This window comes from Podarcis bocagei (assembly GCF_964188305.1).
Source record: "Podarcis bocagei genome assembly, chromosome: 6".
Taxonomy (NCBI): Eukaryota; Metazoa; Chordata; class Lepidosauria; order Squamata; family Lacertidae; genus Podarcis; species Podarcis bocagei.
In genome coordinates, this window is record NC_138130.1 from 89,060,023 (window position 1) to 89,084,025 (window position 24,003).

General features: G+C 44.0%; 1 protein-coding gene and 1 long non-coding RNA gene across 2 annotated transcripts in view; one reads left to right on the plus strand and one right to left on the minus strand.

Moving 5' to 3' along the window:
- Positions 1-24,003, minus strand: part of ARHGAP42 (Rho GTPase activating protein 42) — a 182,869-nt gene that overhangs the window by 91,658 nt on the left and 67,208 nt on the right. Inside the window, exon 4 of the mRNA XM_081197641.1 lies at positions 13,752-13,823. Coding sequence (XP_081053767.1) covers positions 13,752-13,823 — 72 coding nt within the window. The remainder of the gene's footprint in view (positions 1-13,751; positions 13,824-24,003) is intronic.
- On the plus strand, positions 283-10,820 carry LOC308588999. The gene is made up of 3 exons (XR_014009010.1): positions 283-429; positions 8,322-8,398; positions 9,405-10,820. It is a non-coding gene; the product is annotated as an uncharacterized lncRNA (long non-coding RNA).

Below are 24,003 nucleotides of genomic sequence, written 5' to 3' on the forward strand. Positions count from 1 at the left end.
TTAGCTAAAGTGGTTAAGAACAGTTTCAGGTTAAGTACGAACCTCCGGAACGAATGAAGTACTTAACCCGAGGTACCACTGTACTGAACTCTGATAACACCTTTTGCTTGCTATAATACCCTGTTTCCCTGAAAATAAGACAGCGTCTTATATTAATTTTTGCTCCCAAAGATGTGCTAGGTCTTATTTTCAGGGGATGTCTTATTTTTCCATGAAGAATGCGGCACACGTTTATTGTCTAACTGTGACTCTGCCAGATTCCGTCAGGGCAGAGCAAGCGGCAGGCGGCAGCTTGTCCTGGAGGCGGCATGGGCTCTCTGATTTAAAGAGACCTCGCACTGCCTAAATAGCTCCGGCTGCGCTGTGGCCAATCAGTGAGCTGCGCGGCGGCGCCTGCCGCTACAGTCCAGAGGAGTCAGACGCCTTACGGTAGCTTCAGGGGCCTTATATTCCAGGGAGGGCTTGTGTTCGGGGGAGGCCTTATTATCGGGGACGTCTTATTTTCGGGGGATGCCTTATATTACAGCAAGAGGCAAAACTGGAAGTAGGTCTCATTTTGGGGGGATGTCTTACTTTTGGGGAAAGATGGTAGCTCAGCAGGTTAGAGCATGCTGCTGATAATGCCAAGGTTGCAGGTTCGATCCCCCCGTATGGGGCAGCTGCGTATTCCTACATTGAAGGGGGTAGGAAAAGATGGCATTGAGGGTCCCTTAAAGATAAAGGGACCCCTGACCATTAGGTCCAGTCATGACTGACTCTGGGGTTGTGGCGCTCATCTCGCTTTATTGGCCGAGGGAGCTGGCGTACAGCTTCCGGGTCATGTGGACAGCAGGACTAAGCCGCTTCTGGCGAATCAGAGCAGCGCATGGAAATGCCGTTTACCTTCCTGCCGGAGCAGCACCTATTTATCTACTTGTACTTTGACGTGCTTTCGAACTGCTAGGTTGGCAGGAGCAGGGACCGAGCAACAGGAGCTCAGCCCATCACAGGGATTCGAACCGCCGACCTTCTGATCGGCAAGCCCTAGGCTCTGTGGTTTAACCCACAAGGCCACCCACATCCCTCTGAGGGTCCCTTCCAAGTCTACAGTTCTATGAAGAGGTGTGGATGTCAGGCCCAAGCCGAGTGGAGGGGGGAAGCAGTCAGGTACACTTGCTCCAGGCCTCATAAGGGGGGGTGGGGGGAATGCCAGCTGTTTTTTTGTCTGTTTGATTTTATAACTTTATTCTAACAAGACTCCCACCTCGGGCGTGCTCTGCATGGGCCTGGTGGGTGTGCAAGCCTTCATTGGACAAATGCACCTTACTGTGCAAAAATAAAAGCCACATCCTTTGTTCCACCCATTTATTTCATTTTATTTCTGCCTTTGGCTGCTACTCACCACTGGAACATGCCTCCTCCGCTTTGCCAGAAGGCAGCCGTCAGGTTGAAAAAGCTTCCCCACCCTTGCACACCCGACAATATGTAGCTTATAGGCAACATCCATGAAGATCAGTGCTACCTTTCCCCCGATAACCCCATAACCTCCTATTTGCCAGGAACAACCTGCGAAAGCAACTCCACCCCGCCTGCCATATATGGTTGGAAAGCAACGGAAAACATTTCATCACCTATTCTATTTGTTCCTCAAACTGAATTATTTCCCCTCCTGCACTTGTTTTCAAAGCTAACGATATAAGCAGCTAACAGCATCAGAGGAGGAGGAGGAGGAGGACTTTGGCCCCCTTCTAAAGTAAAGGTAAAGAGTCCCCTGACCATTAGGTCCAGTCGTGACCAACTCTGGGGCTGCGGCGCTCATCTTGCTTTATTGGCCAAGGGAGCCGGCGTACAGCTTCCAGGTCATGTGGCCAGTATGACTAAGCCACTTCTGGCGAACCAGAGAAGCACATGGAAACGCCGTCTACCTTCCCGCCGGAGCGGTACCTATTTATCTACTTGCACTTTTTGACGTGCTTTTGAACTGCTAGGTTGGCAGGAGCTGGGACGGAGAAACGGGAGCTCACCCCGTCACGGGGATTCGAACCACCAACCTTCTGATCAGCAAGTCCTAGGCTCTGTGGTTTAATCCACAGCGCCACCCATGTCCCACTTGGCCCCTTTCTAGTGTTTCCTAATTCAGCCTTTGAGATCCCAGCGCCCTTCAGTTGTTTCTGACTGCAACTGGGAGTTGTAGTCAGAAACATCTATTAGGAACCAAATTGGTGAAGCTGGTTTAGCTGAATCAGACTAAGCCTCTATTGCAGGTTTCCATTCTATACTTCTAGGTAGCATCAGAAGGCAACCATCACTCATTTCAGGAAGAAGTTTCCCCTTCCTGGTGGAATGTCACAAAATCTGGAGCGCTTTCTTTTGTTTGCAGAGATCTGGCTTTCCAGATAGTCTCCTGTACTGTATCTTGGAAGCAATAAATTCTTTCCAGCCTCCTTAATCAATGTGGAGCACTGACCTCACCATCACTTTTGTTCAAATCTTTAGCCAGCTGTTAAGCTTTGGCCGCAAAGTCAGACTCTGCCCCCCCCCCCCCCGCATGAAGTCTCCGATTCAATCTTCAATACCCACCCCTCTAAGAGACTTGTGGAATTTATAGGTTTTGCTCTTGCTTCTATGCTAAGTGCTTGGCCCAGTTCTTACTGAGAAGATTCTCCCAGAAGCCACTTGGCCACGGACCAAACATTTCCTCTAATGTGTGACCACCACAGGCTTCCAGTTTATGACTGGTGGGAGGGTCATAAATTGAGGGTCCCGTAGCAACCCCCTAAAAGCAAGGTTAGATTGTCTGCCAAACACTAAAGGCTGTTAAAGACAGTATGAGTGTCAAGCTGGAATAACTACAATATAATGGACCTACCACAAAGGGGCTCTATAAAGTGGGACTCTGCTCAGCACAAACCAGTCTACTTTTTCCCTCTTAAAAAGGAATATGTAACACTGGACATGATTACTGTGCTCAAATGTCACACTAAACCATGGGTAGGCAAACTAAGGCCCGGGGCCCAGATCTGGCTCAATCACCTTCTAAATCCAGTCTACGGACGGTCCGGGAATCAGCGTGTTTTGACATGAGTAGAATGTGTGCTTTTATTTAAAATGCACCTCTGGGTTATTTGTGGGGCATAGGAATTTGTTCATCCCCTCCCCCCAAAAAAATATAGTTCGGCCCTCCACAAGGTCTGAGGGACAGTGGACTGGCCCCCTGCTGAAAAAGTCTGCTGATCCCTGCACTAAACCATGGCTTAGCACAACATGCATGCGCAGGAAAGTGAGCCCCTTCCCTGTTGCATGGCTGGGAGAACTTCAGTTTTAGCTCAGCTGTGTTTTGATGGACAGACCGTGGTTAACATTAACTGTACTCATTTTTTTAAAAGTCTAACTGGTGTAAACTAACCATAGTTAATGTTAATCACAGCTCTGGTTCCAGGTGACATAGCAAGTTGTGGCTGGGGAAACTCAGCCAGATGGGTGGGGTATAAACAATAAAATATTATGTTTAGTTTAACAAAAGAGTAATGGAATGCTTTCTGACGCCTCCTACTGGAAACTCGGCCCATGTGAACACACTGACCTTGGTGTTGCTAAAGCAAAAACAATGCTTGAACCATAGAATTACAGAATGGTAGAGTTGGAAGAGAACCCAGGGGTCAGCTGAAATGCAGGAATTGCAACGGAAGTATCCATGACAGATGGCCAGCTGTCTGTACAAACTGTGGGGTTCATCTGCTGATTATAAAGTTGTCCATTTCTTCATTCTTATCATCTATCTACCTCAAATGGGCCCCAAAACATTACAGCCCCTAGCTTAGATGACTTTCAAAGAGGATTAGACTTGATCTTCATGAATTTGTCTATTTCATGCAGTCATGATAGATATAGGGAATTTATATCTGATGTTGGGAAAGATTGAGGGCACAAGGAGAAGGGGACGACAGAGGATGAGAGGGTTGGACAGTGTTCTCGAAGCTATTAACATGAGTTTGACCAAACTGTGGGAGGCAGTGAAGACAGGAGTGCCTGGCGTGCTCTGGTCCATGGGGTCACGAAGAGTCGGACACGACTAAACAACAACATAGGCAGTATAACACTATCGGCTGATGGTGCAAACTGGGAGTGGGCTGTTGCTTTCCTTCCATCGCTTGTGTGTTTCCCATAAGCATCTGCTTAGCCAACTAGACCATTTGTCTTATCCAATAGAACTCTGCTTTTATCCTTGAGAGGATCACATGAAGACTGTGACTGATCCCTTCTTTGTGAAGGTTCATCCATAGAAAATTATGAGATGTTGCCACCAGTCTGGCGAACCTCCTGATGAAGCCTTAGGCAGCCCAACTATCTGGACAGTTTATCACCCCAACAGACAAGCACCCCTCTTCTTAAGCCTAGCTATAGAGACTTTGAAAAAGTAAGAAGTTTTAGATTTACACCCCTGCTCAAAGCCCAACTCTTGCCTTGTGAACTATATAACCTTAGAACACAAAAGGAGTGGCTTAACAACTGCGTGGTCTAGAATGTCAGGAAGATTAAGTGAGAAATTCCAGAAAACTGCCCTTTAAAGCCAAATGTCAACAAATAAAGAATTTTATTTTGGGAAAAGGGAGAGGGTCAGGGTGGGGAAGAGAATGAGAAAGGAGCCACACGTAAAGAAACTTGCACATCAAATCAAAATGCGATCTAACTTATGTGGTTACCTTTTACCTACTATCATAGAATCTGGGCTTCAGAGCATGTGCAGAGTTCCATGGGGAAAAGTAGCCCTGAAGCTCTCCATTGCTGGGGTCCTGATTTTATTGTTTTAAGAACAGAGAGTGAAGTCTAACCTTTTTATTTAATTGTCGAGACCAGTAGAAATGGGCTCTGAACAAAGACTGCTTAGTTTTGGGACAATTACAAAACAGACTCGGGGCTGCTGATACAAACAAAAAATTATTTAGAAGTACCTTCATCTTCCTAATGACTCTGAAGGTACATCTCAGAACAGCTAGCCAATTCTGAAGAGTCAGTTAAGGAGGGATTACATTGAGAATGTGAATTCAGAAACAAAACCCAGGATATAATCAATGGAACTTACAGAAGTGCAGTGCACCATATGAAAAATAGGAAGATAATCGAAAAGCAAAATATGCACTTTTTGAAATATTACTTAAGTCTTTGGTGTGACAACTGCAAAAACGCTTCCTGCCAGAAATAACACATCAGGGATGTAAAAAATATTTCTAAAATTCTACTTTTCTGCATTTTCTGTCATATCTTTGAAACAAACAGCTTGAAATACGGCTTCCCCCTTCCAATAGGGAAGAAAACTTTAGATAATGCCCTGTAATATTTTTCCATACTGCGATCCATGCAAAGAGCAGCTTTCAGAAATGTAATATTTCTTAAAGGTTTTCTTCCCTTCTTTTGATTTCCTTAATTGTTTCAGCATGTTACTTGAAACAGTATCCTGTTTTGAAAACGAACAGCCAGAGGAGTGGAGTCTGCTTCCCTTCTTTATTCATCCTCTTCGAGTGTGTTTAATGAAATGTCATAGTGTGTATATATCCCTTGGACAATTCATCCTAAGAGCTGCTTTGCTCGACTAAGACCAAAGGTTCATCTGATTTAAGGTTCTGGTTCTAACAGCATGCGAGAAGACAGACACTTCTGAAATCTTGAAGAGGGAAAGAAGGCAAACGTTTTCTGCCATTTGTTCCCACTGTCTGGCCCAGAGATGCTCATCTCAAAATATGGTGGTTTCGTTTAACTGTAATGGCTTATGGCTGTTGTCAGACCTAGCCATTACCGGTGCCTTTCTTTGAAATTGAAATACTTTATTGTTCTTAACCTGAAACTGTTCTTAACCTGAAGCACCACTTTAGCTAATGGGGCCTGCTGCTGCCGCTGCGCCACTGCTGCACGATTTCTGTTCTCATCCTGAAGCAAAGTCCAAGGTACTATTTCTGGGTTAGCGGAGTCTGTAACCTGAAGCGTATGTAACCTGAAGCGTATGTAACCCGAGGTACCACTGTACCGCCCTTCATTCGTAAATCTGGGGACAGTTTGCAATATAAAAAGACAAGTTAAAAAAACAACACAGTACATAATCAAAACAAGAACAGAAACTAACCAATAACTCCCTTACGATCTAGGGATAGCCAATCTTAAAATTCAGTTTTGCAAATCAGTTTGTGGCTTTTATAAGAGTTCTCATGAAAATTCATCTTGGAGGCCAACATATCCCTGCTTCCCAACCAGGGTCCCTCCATCAACCATCTACCACCACTGTGATGGTACAACCGTTGGACCCTAATAAAGGCCCCAAACAGAGGATGCCAAGGAAGACAGAGAAAAAAAATGAAGAGGGGTTAAAAAAAAGAAAAAGAAAGAAGCAGCAAGAAGAAAGTAAAGAGAGAGAAGAAAAGGAACGAGGAAAAAAAGACAAAGGGTAAAGAAGCAATAAATAAAAATAAATAGGACTTTCTATTTTACATCTTCCAGTTAACATAAAAAAAGTTATTTAAGACATTCAGCCCATGATAACATCCGTCTTCTCCACTTTCTGCTACACAATATTTCTTTTAAATCCAAGTGTTTTGATGTTTATTTACAGATTCAGACTCTCTCTTTTTTTATAATATTCGGAAGGGCTAACAGCAGATGGAGAAACAAACATACTTTAAAAAACAGCATCTGCTAAAACAACTTTTTCCCAGCAACTATCAAGCAACATCTCAGCACAGACCTTCCCAGTTGGACGGCCAGAACCGTCTTATGAGAAAATAAATCTCATGCTCAAGAACTGTTTACAATGCCCTTCCTGTTTACTGATGGGAAAAGGTGGCTTAAACCAAAGGCTAAGCAGGGACATGAAGGCCTTCCCTTAGGCTGGCTAAGCAACTGCCGGCAGATTCTAGAGTGGAGTTGTTGTGAAAGGCCACTTTTTTGGCCCTGACAAAGAAATGGACACACTTAGGTCCATTCGTTTTCAGGGTCTGGTGCCTCCTACCTCATAGTGGAGATGTGCAATTCTCAAACCCTTTGTGGAACTCCAAATGATTCCCCAGAATGATGTCAGGGACTGGGAAGCCAAGATGAGGGCAGGGTGCATAGTTCAAGCTAGTTGCTGGTTTCCCAGACTAAGCTCGGGGGAAAGTAGCAGGCTTAGCTGGCAGCACAACCGCTGTTCTAAGCTGAAACTCTCCATCACTGGGCTTGTCTACGAAATGAAGCCCAGAAAAAGCTATACCTCCCAGCCTAGGAACATTTGTGAAGCCCTGGAAGAGTATATTCCCTGTTCTAGAATACAGAGAGCCAGTGTGGTGTAGTGGTTAAGAGTGGTAGTCTCGTAATCTGGGGAACCGGGTTCGCTTCCCCGCTCCTCCACATGCAGCTGCTGGGTGACCTTGGGCTAGTCACACTTCTTTGAAGTCTCTCAGCCCCACTCACCTCACAGAGTGTTTGTTGTGGGGGAGGAAGGGAAAGGAGCACGTTAGCCGCTTTGAGACTCCTTAAAGGGAGTGAAAGGCGGGATATCAAATCCAAACTCCTCCTCTTCTTCTTCTTCTTCTTCTTCTTCTTCTTCTTCTTCTTCTTCTTCCCCACAAGGACTCTAAGCTCCCATCTTCCCTGACCATTGGCTGTGCTAGTTGGGGCTGATGGGAGTTCGACTCCGACAACGTAAGGCAAGAATTGAGACCAACCGAAGGACATTTAATAGGTTTCGTCACCCAACCCCAGAAATGTGCTGGGAAGAAAAACATGCAGAGGTTTTGAGACGCGTTTGCAAATAATCTAAAACGAAGCTGGACAGCTGTTCTGCCCAATATCAGATCAATAGGCAAAACAAAGATCTTTTTTAAAAGATGTTGTTTTTAACATCTCTTTTGTGAAATTCATTTTTTAAAAAATAATTTTTACAGTGGTACCTCGGGTTACAGACGCTTCAGGTTACAGACTCCGCTAATCCAGAAATAGTACCTCAGGTTAAGAACTTTGCTTCAGGATGAGAACGAACGGACCTCCCGAATGAATTAAGTTCTTAACCTGAGGTAACACTGTATTAGTTTTACAAGATAAATTTCACATTAGAATTTCAAGATCAAACAAGATTCTTCCGAATCTTAGGACTTCCCTCCTCCCCTCCGTGGGTCCTTTAGATATCTTAATCAACTGCATATTATAGTTAATCCAAATTATAATCCTCCAGTGTGTCCAAAATCTTTGTAACTTTGCAAAAGTTATTGAAAGCCATGTCAAAGAGTTCAAATGTTTACAGTGGTCTTTTAAATACAGTCTATATTTGTCCCATTCTCTACTGAAGTTTTGATCCTCCTGATTTCTGATTTTCCCAGAAAGATGTTAAAGAAGCCTTCTTCTTTGCCACCTCACTTCCATCAGTCAACATTTGTTCAAAGAACAAGGTGGGCAGGTGGGCACAGGACATTGGTCATAACATTATGTTTGCTGACTGGGAATGGTTGTGGAACACCGGTATTAAATTCACGGCATGTAATGCCTTAAAGGAAAACATTATGAAAATGATCTACAGGTGGTACATGACCCCAGTCAAGCTAGCAAAAATTTACCATTTGCCTGATAATAAGTGTTGGAAATGTAAAGAAACCGAAGGTACTTTCTATCACCTTTGGTGGACGTGCCCGAAGATTAAGGCTTTCTGGGAAATGATATATAATGAAATGAAAAAGGTACTTAAATGTACTTTCCCTAAGAAACCAGAGGCCTTTCTCTTGGGCATTGTCGGCCAATTGGTGTCAAAGAAAGACAGAACTTTCTTTATGTATGCTACAACAGCAGCAAGAATACTAATCGCAAAGTATTGGAAGACACAAGATCTACCCACCCAGGAAGAATGGCAGATGAAAGTGATGGACTATATGACATTGGCTGAGATGACTGGCAGAATCCGTGATCAGGGAAAGGAGACGGCGGAAGAAGAATGGAAGAAATTTAAAATCTATCTTAAGGACTATTATAAACTTGATGAATGTTAGAATGTCGAGGTCTTAAGAAAGAAAGGGTTACAGCGATATAAGATTAGATTGAAGGAAAATTAAGAGGACAGAGGCTTGACAGAAATATTTAGAAGTTGCTAAAAAAATTTGGACATTGGGATGCAGAAAGGGGAGGTATGGGGGAGTCTGAGAAACAAGGTTCATGAAAAAAAGGTTATGAAACTATACGTGTTTGTATGTCTTTTTATATGTTTGTGTTGTTTTAAAAATTTTGTAAAACCAATAAATTTTTTTATAAAAAAACCAAAACATTTGTTCAAAGAACTGGAAGGAACCCCGAGGGTCATCTAGTCCAACCCCCTATGCTGCTTTTGGCCTAGCAGAGATCAGGGTAGAGTGCGTAATTCGCATGAAGAAGGTTTCAGGTTCAATCCCCATCATCCCCAGGAATGACTGTGAAAGACCCCGTGCATCAAATCCTGGAGAATTGTTGCCGGTCAATGTACAGCATTTCACTGAGTGAACTGGGACAACGGTCTGATCATTTCCATGCTGAGCCCTGGGTTTAAACCAAGACAGAAGCTTTAAGTAGGCAAGAAATAAAGATATATTCACGTGGCTGCAGATTTTACCTTAGTATTGAATTATTCTACAGTATTAATTGGGCTGCAGGCCACACTATGTCAGAGACTCGGGGAGAGCTGGGGTTAGCAGCGCTGAGTTGCAAATCAAGATATCTGAGGAATCACCTTGTTCCCTACATTCCCTACCGTCCTCTCTGAGGGTCTTTCTTGTGACGCAACAGGTATTTGTTCCACAGTTGTGTGACTAGGGTCTTTTAGCACAGCAGAACGCTTTCCTGCAGAACACACTTCCCATAACTGATGGACACGGCATTTTGTCTTCTATTGAATACTTCTCAAAGTGTTTGTTTCTTCAAGCTTTCCCAGAGAGACAAGTCTATTCGCTGACAGTATTTGGCTGGTGGTATATTATGGCAATCTTACACGTTCGAATGCATTTTTTGCTTTAAGTTTGTAACGTTTAACGCTCTTATAAAGGTTCCACGTAAATAAAACCAAGGGGTCCCTATCTGAAATGTCACTCCTGCTGCGAATTCACTAGGCAGCTTAAGGCAGAGAACAGTACAGTTCCCCTCCCTGCCCCAATCTGCAAACTGCAGATAATGGGATGGACTTATCTTACGAGACTGGTGGAAAGATCGCAGCAAGGATAATGTACACAGAGCGCTCGGAACACTCTGAAATGCCACATCAATGCAAAGCGGAGCCAAATCAACAGAGCAACAAACAGATCTGTCTCTTGCTGCGCCAAGACCAACAGAGAGGCAGATGTAAATATTAGAGGAAAGAGAAGGAGCCTTCTTCAGTGTCTTTAAAAAAGCATCTCGGTTTGCCCCTTCCATCTTCTTTGATCTGACACTGGCGGCAATAAAGAGGGCGATGAGCACTTCAGCAAACATTGCTAAATACTATTGTACAGGATGGAGGCTTTCGCCTAAATGAAGACAGCACAGCAACCCGTGATCTCAACAACATTACCAGCTGGGGACCAGCAAAACCACATTGACCAAATAAGGAAAGTGACTTCGTGCCTGAAATCCTTTCCCACTTAGCTCACTCTGCGTTTTTCTGTCATTTGTGCAATAAATGATAGGGGTCACCCTCCCCCACTTTCCCCTCACGGCTCGAATGGAATAAACTGCCTAGCGACCTGTATAATGTATAGCTGGGCTTGTGTAATCTTGGGGTGTGAGTAGGAGGTAGAGGAGAGAGAGAGAGAATTATATTTGCAGAGACCAATCCTACACAGAATCATGGAAGGGATCCCCAAGGGTCTAGCCCCCTGCAATGCGGGAATCTCAGCTAAAGCATCCAGGACAGATGGCTATCCAACCTCTGCTTAAAAACCTCCAAAGAAGGAAAGTCCACAACTTCCTGAGGGAGACTGTTCCACTGTCAAAACAGCTCCTACTGTCAGGAAGATCTCAGAATCTCCTCTCTTGTAAGTTGAAGCCATTGGTGCGAGTCTTGCCCTCCAGAGCAGGAGAGAACAAGTTTGCTCCATCTTCCATATAACAGCCCTTGAAATATCTGAAGATGGCTATCATAGCTCCTCTTAGTCTCCTCTTTTCCATGTAACACATACCCAACACTCTCAACTGTCCTGTCCCCCATAGGGCTTGGTTTCCAGGCCCTTGATCATTTTGGTTGCCCTCCTCTGTACACGTTCCAGCTTGCCAATATCCTTCTTAAATTGTGGCACCCAGAACTGGACCCAATATTCCAGGTGTGGTCTGATCAGGGCAGGATAGAATGTTAATAGGGACACTGGACGTCTGCTGATGCAGCCTAGAATAGCAGCTTTTTTTTGTTGCTGCAACACACAGTTGACTCATATCAACTCTTGTCCACTAAGACCCCAAGATCCTTTTCATGCGTCTTACGAGTAAGCCAGGTGTCCCCCATCGTATATACTTCTAACATTCCGAAGCTATTTAAACTTGCTCCATGACATTTTCATTCCACAGGACAGTTACATAACCAACACAGTAAAAGGTTCTTATTTTCTGCAAATGAAGTTCTTCCTTGACTCCTTTAGCTCCTCTGTATTAAGACTTCCAAAAATGTCAGAAATAGTTTTATTTTACTGTCCCTGCATGTGTTTATTGAAATTAATATTTCTAAGTTGATGTTTTGAAACATCCTTCCCAAAATAGCAGAGCAATTATAGAGTATCTATTAAATATTATGGGGTGAGGATTCTAAGAATGGAAAGCTGGAGAGAGCCGCGGGGCTATGAAAACCCTGGGAACGCAAGCTGTTTATATCACTGAAAAAGTTTCGTAACTTGGAGGGTTTCCTCCTCCATTTTGGAAACCAAATCAGAACCGTTCACCCAGACGCTGCTGGCTTCCCATGAACTTCAGCATCACTCGAACAGCATTCTAAACAATAATTTAATGCCGGCCTACACTTCTGTCACAATGCCGGATTCATTCACAGCTACTTTGCAAACCCTTCACCTCCAATGAACATGTCACTTTTATTTTACAGCAAAAAGGGCATTTCTGCGGTGTGTGGAGAGATGCACAACCTGCCCCACAACTCAGGGAGGGGCAGATGCAGACGTCCCCCTCCTCTTTGAACACATTGGAATAATCCAGGGTTCCCCAAACTTTGCTCTCCAGCTGTTTTTGGACTACAGTTCCCATCATCCCTGACCACTGGTCCTGCTAGCTAGCGATGATGGGAGTTGTAGTCCAAAAATAGGTGGAAGCTCAAGTGCGGAAAACTCTGGAGCAATCTAATGCACAGTAACAGGCGGCTTCCAATGCTTATTCACATTCAGAGACGTACCGCAGAGATTTATAATATTCATAGTAGTTGGGTCCAGGCTATCATATCATGACTTAATAAATCAAGCAGTGTATGTCCACAAGCAGCCATTTCGCTTTACATAAGCAGAGATACACATTCAGGAAGTCACAGTCCGCTTTAAAACATGGCTTCATGTCCTGGCTAAGCCGGAAGCCACTAGCTGGTTCTGACACAATAAGAAGCTATAACAGGAGAGAGCTGTTGTGCTCAGGCCCTGCTTTTGGGCTCCCCAAAGTGGGTATCTTGTTGGCCACTGTGATCAAGATGCTGAATAGGTATGCTGTGATCAGGATGCTGAATAGGTGATGCTGTGATCAGGATGCTGAATAGGTGGGTCGCTGGCAAGATCCAGCAGACTCTTACATTCTTAATTAACTGAGGCTTGTTTCCTTGCTTGTGCTGAGGTAATAATAATAATAATAATTTATTTATACCCTGCCCATCTGGCTGGGTTTCCCAATCAAATATTAAGAACATAAGGTAAAGTTAAAGGGACCCCTGACCATTAGGTCCAGTCGTGGCCGACTCTGGGGTTGCGACGCTCATCTCGCTTTATTGGCCGAGGGAGCCGGCGTACAGCTTCCGGGTCATGTGGCCAGCATGACTAAGCTGCTTCTGGAGAACCAGAGTAGTGCACAGAAACGCCGTTTACCTTCCCTCCAGAGCGGTACTCTGGAGCAGGGACCGAGCTCACCCCGTCGCGGAGATTCAAACCGCCAACCTTCTGATCGGCAAGTCCTAGGCTCTGTGGTTTAACCCACAGCGCCACTCGCGTCCCAAATTAAGAACATAATACAGCATTAAACATTAAAAACTTCCCTAAACAGGGCTGCCTGTCTTTTAAAAGTAGGATAGTTGCTTATTTCCTTGACATCTGATGGGAGGGTGTTCCACAGGGCAAGTGCCACTACCGAGAAGGCCCTCTGCCTGGTTAGAAATGACTGCCTGCAGATGAAAAATCATGGTTCATATCTAGGGAAGGTATCTTACATCAAGATATCTCACAACAATGGGCATTAATTAAAGATTGCTGGCGATTCCTTTACTTTGCTGATTTCCCCCTGAAACACCAAGTGGGAACATAACATCAGAATTTATTTATTTTTTGATGAGGGTGTCCTTGTGTGGACGCTGGGGAAAAACTTGTATGTATGAGCAGCACCAAGTCCACCATAAACTGTGTGCCCAGTGATGAGTATTTATGGCTTCATCATGCAGTACAGTTTAGCTGTGGGGCTGATTAATTTGCTTTGCAATACTTGTATCCTGTTTTATAGTCCTGAGAGGCTCTGAAAGCAGCTTACAAGTGATGTTTACAATGAAAAAAATTACATTAAGTCTAGTACCAGGGACAGAAACCACAAAATGAAGCAGTGACCGTGAATAACAATATTCAGAAACAACTTACTTTTGCTGCACCTATTTGTTCCTTGCGAAATTTCTCCAGTGGGGCTATTAAAACATCATTAGCATTCTGGATCTGAAATACAAGTGAAAAAATATGCATCAGTTTGGAATACAACATTTTTAGTCAACTATAATTCTGATTCACCAACTTCTCAGTTGAGAAGTAGCAAAAATCCTGAAGTAATTCAAAAGAGTTGGAAAGGACCCTGAGGATCATCTAGTCTAACCCACAACAATGCAGAAATCTATTGCCCAGTGTGGGATTCGAACCCAGAACCCTGAGATTAAGAATCTCACGTTCTACTGACTGAGCTATTCCACTGACTACTGAGTCAGCTATTTCCAAAGAGCAAGCTGTATATGAAGACACCGGCTAAATTACGATTAAGTCTGTAACGTTCCACAGGCTTAGTAGAGCGTAAGGCCGGATCTAGACACACCAAAGAAGCATTTCAGTTAAACGCGCTGCAAACTTTGTATGAGAAATCAGGCTAGCAAAAACAGAACTCCACAGCGCCATCTGGTGTCACAGTGTTAGAATGCATAAACAACACATATAAAGCGCTTTTCTTTGCCAATGTAGCCGAGTCCTAAGACTCATTGGATTCAGCTGGATTAATTTCTGAATAAATAAACATTAAGCAACCCGGGAACCTCTGCTTTCTTTGTTCTTACCTTTAAAAGTTAAAGGACTAGAACCTTTGCTTTATGACACATAAAGCAAATTACTAGCCCTCATGGTACCAAAATAGTCTTTGCTAATATGTGGATAAACAACCATCTCTTAATCTTTTGGCAATATATATATATATATAGTTGGTAACAAACACTCACAGCTGAAAGTATATCTGACTAAATCAGCATGACAAATCAGTCTACTGGAAATCGACGGACTTAAGTTACCATATTTACACAAATCTAATGCATCATCAAATCTATGTGCACCCTAATTTTTGTGACAAATTTTGGCCAAAAAAGCTGTGCATTACATTCGAACAAATACGGTAGTTGTGTCTATTTATTTCATTGGCTCTTCTCTAAGTATGACTTAGATGGAAGCACTAGATAAAACAGTTTTTACTTGGGGCCTCAAAGACAGAAGAGTAGGCTGTGGAAAAAATGTATTTCCATAGAGCATCCACACTGAAAAGGCCCTAATCTTGCTCTAAACTCTGAAGCAAGTCACAAATGAAGAATTTGGGGGAAAGATTGTCCTTTACTCCTTCCCATGTTTAACAATAGTAGAATCACACCAATACACATATAATTAACACAAGTTGCAAAATCAAGCTTTTCCTGATATTGAGTTTGGTGCAGAATATATATATATATATATATATATATATGCTTTCGTAGATTTTCACGGGTACAGGAATGTAGGTTTTGGTGTCTTCGGGTGTCTTCCCGTGTAAGAGTTGGGGTGTCTAGGCGACGTTTCGACGAGGTCTCACTCGTCATCTTCAGGCTGGTGCTTTCGGCTTCTTGTTACTAGAACAGAGCTCTGTTCTAGTAACAAGAAGCCGAAAGCTCCAGCCTGAAGATGACGAGTGAGACCTCGTCGAAACGTCGCCTAGACACCCCAACTCTTACACGGGAAGACACCCGAAGACACCAAAACCTACATATATATATATATATATATATATATATATATATGCATAAAGTATACCCAGATGCCTGTTTAAAATATATTGCACTGCATATTCACGAAGAACTTGTTTTTTTAAAAAATATGATTTCTGGCCAACTGCTATGATTGTTCCCACTACATTTATTACTAGCAATCTCTCTAGATAGGAAATCTAAATAGTCATTCCATCTGTCCCCAAAATTCCCCATTTGTGAGATTGAAGCTGGGTTCGTTGTAGTTGTAGTTGTTTGGTTTAAAGCATATAAATATTTAAAGAGAAAAAACATCATTATACTTAAGACTCCCAGAACTGCAGTTGTTTTAGAGTAATTAAGTTTTAGTGTTTGAGCAGTGATGTATTTCAGTGCTAAGTGTGGGATACAAGGGCAAGACGACTGTCTGGAGCAAAGTTTAATACAGCTATTCTCCCCGCCTCACCCACAAATAATTTGAATTTGGTGGGTAATTTTTATCTGTTATAATCACCTTCTACTTAACATGCCAAATGAACTGTTGGAGATATTTTGATAGCTGATGCTTAAAGCTGTCAGCTGAACTGGGGGAAAAGAGGCTAACATGCCAGTCATTACTCTTAAAATCAATTACCATCAGAGTACCTTATCCATATGGAACAAGAACAACACACACAAACACCGTCAATGAGACCTCTCTGCAATAGGTTTCGCGGCCATGCTTTACGACTTACTTGTAACACTCAGTATTATATAGCAAAAGCAAACCCTGAAAAGATATACTACAAATTAGGGATGGGGAGAAATCTGTTCTCGAACCCAATCCGATGCTTCCAAACTTGCTTGCGGACTGGAAGACAACTCTCAGTCCGATTATGCCCTTCTGCGGATTGCAATTCATGGTGCGCAAAAAAGCACAAAAATATAAATTCCACATAAGGGATAAAGTACAAAATGCATAGTTTGTGGGGGAATGCATTGAAAAGCATGTACCATATTTTTTCACTCTGTAAGACGCACTTTTTCCCTCCTAAAAAGTAAGGGTGTGTGTGTGTGCGTCTTATGGAGCGAATGCAGGCTGCACAGCTATCGTTGAAGCCAGAACAGCAAGTTGGATTGCTGCGCAGCAATCCCTTTTGCTGTTCTGGCTTCAGGGATAGCCGCACAAAGCCTCTTCAACAACATTTGATTCAGAATCCCCCCCCCCTTGTTTTCCTCCTCTAAAAACTAGGTGCATTTTATGGTCGGGTGCGTCTTATAGAGTGAAAAATACAGTATTTTATGTAAAGAAGTACATGCAAACATGTGTACAATTTAAATGTGAACTTATTTGTGCATCCTTTTCCAAAAATATATGCAAAACAGGGCAAGATGAACCTATGATCGAGCACCAGATAGGCATCTTGGTCTATCCCTACTATAATTCCTTGAAGAGCTCCAGCAGTGGCTCTTGGGAACTATTTTCAGCTATGCTATTCCTCCTCATCAGTAATGTGCTTCCACTGTGTTTTTCTCAATTGAAATTGCTGGCCGCTCTTTGCACCTTGGTTGTCAAACATTTTGGAAGTCGAATGGACTTCCGGAACGGATTATGTTCGACAACCGAGGTACCACGGCCAAGGAGGTTCATGGGGTTTCAGGCATGGTTGACTTGGGTTTAGTATGTTTTCCATTCCTCTTCTATACCGAAGGGGGGGTGTGGATTACTCAAAAGCTACAATAAAAGCTCTCTACTACACCACAGAAATGAATGAGTACAGAAATGAATGCTGTGTTTCCCGTAGAATACAGATTTAAAATGACAGAGATTATTAAATTTGATACCGTAGGAAAATAAGTTGGCACGTTCTGGTACCTCTGTCAAGATCTGGAACTCAGCAAACACAAGAGATCCCAAAATGCTAATGTCACAAGAGGAGGTTTTGGTTTATGAGGTCATCTTAACAAGGAAAAACACACAAGCATTCCCAGGCACCCAAATGCTGGCTCTCAAAAATTACTAAGAAAAGCCTGTAATAAGTACCTTATGTTGCTGGTCACTGATTCCCCACCCCGCTCCCCGATTCCAGCCTTTCCACAAGCAGTACAAGCCAAATCTTCATGCAGTGCGTACGTCAGGAATTCATAGAAAAGGGGAACTGTGGCCACAATTGTTTCTCCTTGTAAAGTCGACGTGCAAGGTGAACAAACACATTTAATTGCATTTTTATTTATATTTTAAAAGAAATGTTAACAGCCTGAAGTAAACAAAATACAAACATGGGTTGGGTTTTCTTTTTCAGCAAGTCAATAGAAGCAGAATAGCACCATAGGGAAGTGTTTCAGGATATAATGGTTTCCCAGTAGTGATGTATGGAAGTGAGAGCTGGACCATAAAGAAGGCTGATCGCCGAAGAATTGATGCTTTTGAATTATGCTGCTGGAGGAGACTCTTGAGAGTCCCATGGACTGCAAGAAGATCAAACCTCTCCATTCTGAAGGAAATCAGCCCTGAGTGCTCACTGGAAGGACAGATCGTGAAGCTGAGGCTCCAATACTTTGGCCACCTCATGAGAATAGAAGACTCCCTGGAAAAGACCCTGATGTTGGGAAAGATGGAGGACACAAGAAGGGGATGACAGAGGACGAGATGGTTGGACAGTGTTCTCAAAGCTACAAACATGAGTTTGACCAAACTGCGGGAGGCAGTGGAAGACAGGAGTGCCTGGCATGCTCTGGTCCATGGGGTCACGAAGAGTGGGACACAACTAAACAACTAAACAACAACAACAACAACAGATACTATCAGGGGTGTATGGGGTGTTAAGGGAAGAGGAGTGCCTCTTGTAGGGGACATGTTGTGCTTCTTCTGGGGTAGGTTGCCTACCTTTGATCCCAAGTCTCCGCTACCTTGCAGGATATCTTTGAGAGAAGAAAAGGCTAAGGAGCAAACCCTACAGAAATCCACAGTCCCTAAGATGGTTGGATGGTTCCTTGTATGCCTCCTTCCAGCAATTCCTGCAGCCAGGCTGGTGCGAAACATATTGCTCTGCTTTCCTTTGGACCACATCAGTGAGGTCAAGCGATGGGCCTTGTTATCTGGGCAGCCCAGGGCCTCCAACCACACTGCCTATGCTTGCGCCCCAAGGAGCTCATTTCAGTGCTGCTAATGCAGCCATCTGATTTCACCCCTGGAAGGACAGATGGATGCCCACAATATACGATCATTTGTTAGAACAGATTGGAGACTGTGTCCGCTTCACCTTACCTTTAGGTACCATGGCCATAGCTACACATATCTTGGTCCTGGTAAGGCAACAATGTCTTTCCACTGATTTTTGTAAACTGCTCTGGGAGCTCTTTTACCTAACACATAGAATATAAATGTTTTAATGAGATATTACAGGTGCAACGGCAACGCCACCCCCAATTTCTAGGCTCAGTTTTAAAAAAGCCAATGGTTGCATGCAATGCTAAACCAAGGGTGTGACTGTTATTCAGCCTAAGGGCTGGATCCATAACTGGTCCAGACTCTGTAGAAGACATCCGATGATTTAAATTTCAAGCTAGGAGGAGGCACAGACTTATCTCTGACCGTAGCACTATATTTCCACAGCATTAAGACCAGGACAAAGCTCTGCTTGAGGACAGGCTAATAGAGAAATGATTTTGTATTCATGGCCCCTCTACATTGAGCAGCACTGACCCACAGAAAAAGCTGTTTGGGGGGTTAAGGAGAAAGAACAGAAAGAATCCAAGCGTAACTGTTGTGCTGGAAGAAAGTAATTGAAAGTTGTATTTTAAAATATCGTTTTCATGAATGAACATGTCCAGGCACCCAGCCAAAATCAGCGTAGCTGTTTGTAATGGTACCATGCCTGGGAGCCCTTAAAACTTAAGAGACTACTGTGCAGTCCTCGATTCAGGAGAGTCAGAACACAGATTCACACTACTCACGCCATAAAAACATCCTGAGAAAAGGGGCACAATTATTTTTAAATGTACAGTGGTACTTGGGTTACATACGCTTCAGGTTACATACGCATGATTGCTTGTACATAAGAGAATGAGCAGAGTTTTTATTATTGCAGAGTGATTTTACACTCTGCAATAATAAAAACTCTGCTCATGCTCTTATGTACAAGCAATCATTTTCCCACATTCAGGTTACAGACTCCGCTAACCCAGAAATATTACCTCAGGTTAATAACTTTGCTTCAGGATGAGAACAGAAATCATGCTCTGGCGGTGCGGCGGCAGCAGGAGGCCCCATTAGCTAAAGTGGTGCTTCAGGTTAAGAACAGTTTCAAGTTAAGAACGGACCTCCGGAACGAATTAAGTACTTAACCCGAGGTACCACTGTAATACGAATGGGTGGCCAAGCAGTTGCTTAAAGACTGCATCTGGCTCCTAAATGAGTTTTTCCTGGCCCCTAGCAACCCTAAATTTTGCCCACAGCTTCACTCATAGCAGGGGAAGAAGAAAATTGGTGTCATATATATAGTTTTACACACACACACACACACACACACACACACACACACACACACACACTTTTAAGGGAATACAGAAGTCCCACACTAACATTGTAACACTTTAGAATTTTGCATGTGGTGGCCTGACTCTGCCAGAATATGTATATAACTATCAAACTCCTACTACTAGAAGATGCCACTGGCACTGTGGTGCCAAATCTCTCACGACTGGGGTGGGGGAGTAAGTCTGTGCTTCCTGGAGACTTGAAAGGAACTTCAGAGTCATCCTTGCATTAAGAGAAAAAGACATTTATAGTCAAGTGATGGGCTCATTCTAACACCTCATTATCTTTTTCATAAAATTTAAATAGACGGACAGGTGACCCCCCCCCCCAAATTGTCCCTCTTTCAAAAGGAGCAAGATTCCAACCCTCCAGAGCAAATGAGGAGTGAGCACAGAAATCCTTGTGCCAGTGGATCCATTTAGCAGGATACCTGCAGTTTCTTAGTCACGAATCAGAAATCCTCAATTGGATTCTCACCTTTGCATGCATTTGCTGGGTGACCTTAGGTGAGCTGTTTACTATTGTTGCACTTATTAGTTGCTTTTTTACAAAAGGTAAACTCAAAGTGACTTCTTTTAATGAAAGCCAGCATAAAACAAAGCAAAATAAAAGCTAAAAACCATTCATGTATATAAAATATGGTCTAAAAGCACTAAAAGGAGGCAGCGCTATCTAAAACTCTCCAAGTTAAAGGCCAAAATCCTGGCTGAAAAGAAACGCTTTTGCCTGGCACTAAAAGTAGGCAATGATGGTACCAGGAAGGCCTCACTTAGGAGAGTGTTCCATAAGTGGGGAGCCACCACTAAAAAGGCCTGTTCTCTGGTTGCCGCCTCTCACACCTCCCTCAGAGAGGGCACATGGAGAAGGATGTCTGGGTTGGTTGAGCTTCAGTTCCGAATTACCTTCCAGGATCTAATAACATCAAAGGCATCCCTGGTGGACCAGTCTACACAACCTATTTAGTTCAGCAACAAAAAGTTGTCTATGGTAAACAGCTTTGGGGAATTGTTGCTGTTGTCACAATCAAGCAGTGTATAAATTTTATGAAATAAAGAAAAATAAATAAACCCAAAAGCAACAGTCCTCCCCCGCTATTTCCCCCTATTCAGGCATGGCCAAACTTGGCCCTCCAGATGTTTTGGGACTACAATTCCCATCATCCCTGACCACTGGTCATGTTAGCTAGGGATGATGGGAGTTGTAGTTCCAAAACATCTGGAGGGCCAAGTTTGGCCATGCCTGCCCTATGTATTCAGAAGCAATCTGCCTCTGATCCTGTCGGTAGTATGCAGCCATCGTGACTAGTAGCCATTATTGAATAAGCCAGGCTTCCTCAAACTCGGCCCTCCAGATGTTTTGAGACTACAATTCCTATTATCCCTGACCACTGGTCCCGCCAGCTAGGGATCATGGGAGTTGTAGGCCAAAAACATCTGGGGGGGCGAGTTTGAGGAAGCCCAGATAAGCTAAATTACACGAGCACTTGAAAGCACAACATGAGTGCTGAGCATCACCAACTTCTTACATTTTGGGGGAAATTAAGTGCCTTGTTTCCGACAGGGTGTGACGCGCTCATCGTTTCAGAAGACAGCTTCGAGGGAAAGGACGAGAAACGGATTGCTTTCATAAATGAGAAAAGGCAAGTGGCTTTGCCGTTTGAAATCCCATGCTACAATCAGTTTGCACTTTGGCTGAACCCAGCCTGGTAATATTATCTATCTCGTTCCCACAGAGGATGTGTTTCAAGAGAGAGAGAGAGAGAGAGACAGTGTGCGCACCAAGCTGTGTAGTGCACCTTTTTTAAAATAATAATAATAATAATTTCATGGCAGTTCTGAAAGCTATGCAAGTTGTGTTGTGTTCTGCCACCTCAGCGAAAGGTTTTATTAAGTGAAGTGGAAATAGTAAAACCCTGAAGGGCATTATGCCCTACAATCAATGCTATTTGCGTGTTCAGACCCAGACCCCCCCCCCCAAATAAATTCACACATGGCTCAAATTTTGGTTTTGGTTTTTGACAGAATTTAGGCCACAACTTTATTGATTACAGAAAGTGACTGGTTGCATAGGCTCTGGTTCGACTAGCTCCCTGCCATGCAGGTAGCACTGACTCAAGGCAACAGCATAGGTCAGCCAAGGGTGAACACCTGGATAAGCGAAAAGCTGGGAACAGGCTATCTCCACCACCCAAATGCCCCCCTGGACTCAGGCACGGGCACAATCCCCTCACAGGGTTGACCAAACCATCGAGTCCCTGGATTCCTTTAATGGAATACCCTTCACATAGGGATGGCGAGAGCGTTCTCCCATCCCTATCACCTGAACCAGTGCCTATCCGCAACCTTACAAGTTGTGGTGATTTGCTACGCGGCAGGCGAAACCCAAATGGCAACAGCCAATCAGCCAAGTGGGGAAAATTCTTGTCGTGCCCCTGTCCCAACGACAGATGACACACGACGGCATAGCAAGGTCAAGCGCAAAGCCCTAAAAGTAGGGAGAGGTGGGCGGGTGTTCCGAATGCATGTGCCAAAAGAGGAAGCTCTGGGTCACATGCGTGGGCATAAATAGGTCCCTCGAACCGTTTGGACTGCGTCCCATTGGCCAGATTGCACCCAGCTTCGAGGAACCTACCAATCGGGTGTTGTGGCTGTCCAAATGTACCTACCTACAACACAGGGTGTCAGTTTTCCAGGTCTCATCACAATACATGCCCTCTTTAAGGGAGGACCCGATTTGCAATATCTTTGCCGGCAGAGGGTTGTGAGGGGTTCCACGCAGCAAAACGAATGCACACATTTCAGACTGCAGATCAAAGTTTCCTGGCTGGTTGCGTTCTGTTGTGCTCTCTTTGTAACGGGTTGGATTAAATCATAGCATCTCAGTGGTCAGAAACAAAGGAGACAGAGGGGGCTTTTTTTAAACCTACACGGGAGTTGGCAAAAATACAAGAGATCTACATCAAAAGCTTCTTGAGTGATAGGGCTGAAAATCAGGGTAATGCCGACAGAGGAAAAACAGAAAACAAATGGTGGAAGGGCACAGCAACACTACACAATCTGTGTTAATTTAAATCTGGGGCCTTCCACAACCACAAGGGGGTATTTGAGGTGTTCAAATTCATATAGTGCTTAGTACTCTGTGTTGTGGCCGCAGCAACCTCGGTTTGAATCCAAGTCATGGCAAAAGTTTTATAGGGGAGTGGGTGGCGCTGTGGGTTAAACCACAGAGCCTAGGACTTGCCGATCAGAAGGCCGGCGGTTCGAATCCCCATGATGGGGTGAGCTCCTGTTGCTCAGTCCCTGCTCCTGCCAACCTAGCAGTTTGAAAGCACGTCAAAATGCAATGCGGGAAGGTAAATGGCGTTTCCGTGTGCTGCTCTGGTTCGCCAGAAGCAGCTTAGTCATGCTGGCCACATGACCCGGAAGCTGTACGCCAGCTCCCTCGGCTAATAAAGCGAGATGAGCGCCGCAATCCCAGAGTCGTCCACGACTGGACCTAATGGTCAGGGGTCCCTTTTCCTTTACCTAAAGAAACAAGGGTTTGAACGGGAGCCTGCCTGGCTCAACATTCCAGGTGTTCCCCACTACTGCATTTGCCTCCCGCTATGCTAGCCATAAGGAGGCCCAGTGGCGTAGCGTGGGGGTGCAGGGGGGGCCGGCTGCACCGGGCACAACATCTGGGGGTTAGGGTTAGGGGGCGCAAATCCTCGGGTTGGGGGCGCAAATTACTTGCCTTGCCCCGGGTGCTGACAACCCACGCTACGCCACTGAGGAGGCCCAAGTTATTAATTGCGGTGTAGGGGGAAAGGCAGTGGAAATAGCTGGCACTTCAGATGCCCTGGCAAAACATTTATTTTATTTTATTATTTATTAAATTTGTATACCACACTTCAACCAGAGATCTCAGGGCTGTTCACAGCATAAAAATATAGTATATAAAAACACAAAATACATGATAAAAAATGAAGAGGGGAACACAAACAAATAACTCCCCCTCCTACAACAAACACACTTAAAAGGGGCGTAAGATGTCAATCAGCCCAAGGCCTGGTTGAAGAGTAACGTATTTGCCTGGCGCCTAAAGGTGTATAATGAAGGTGCCAGCCGAACTTCTCTGGGGAAAGCATTCCACA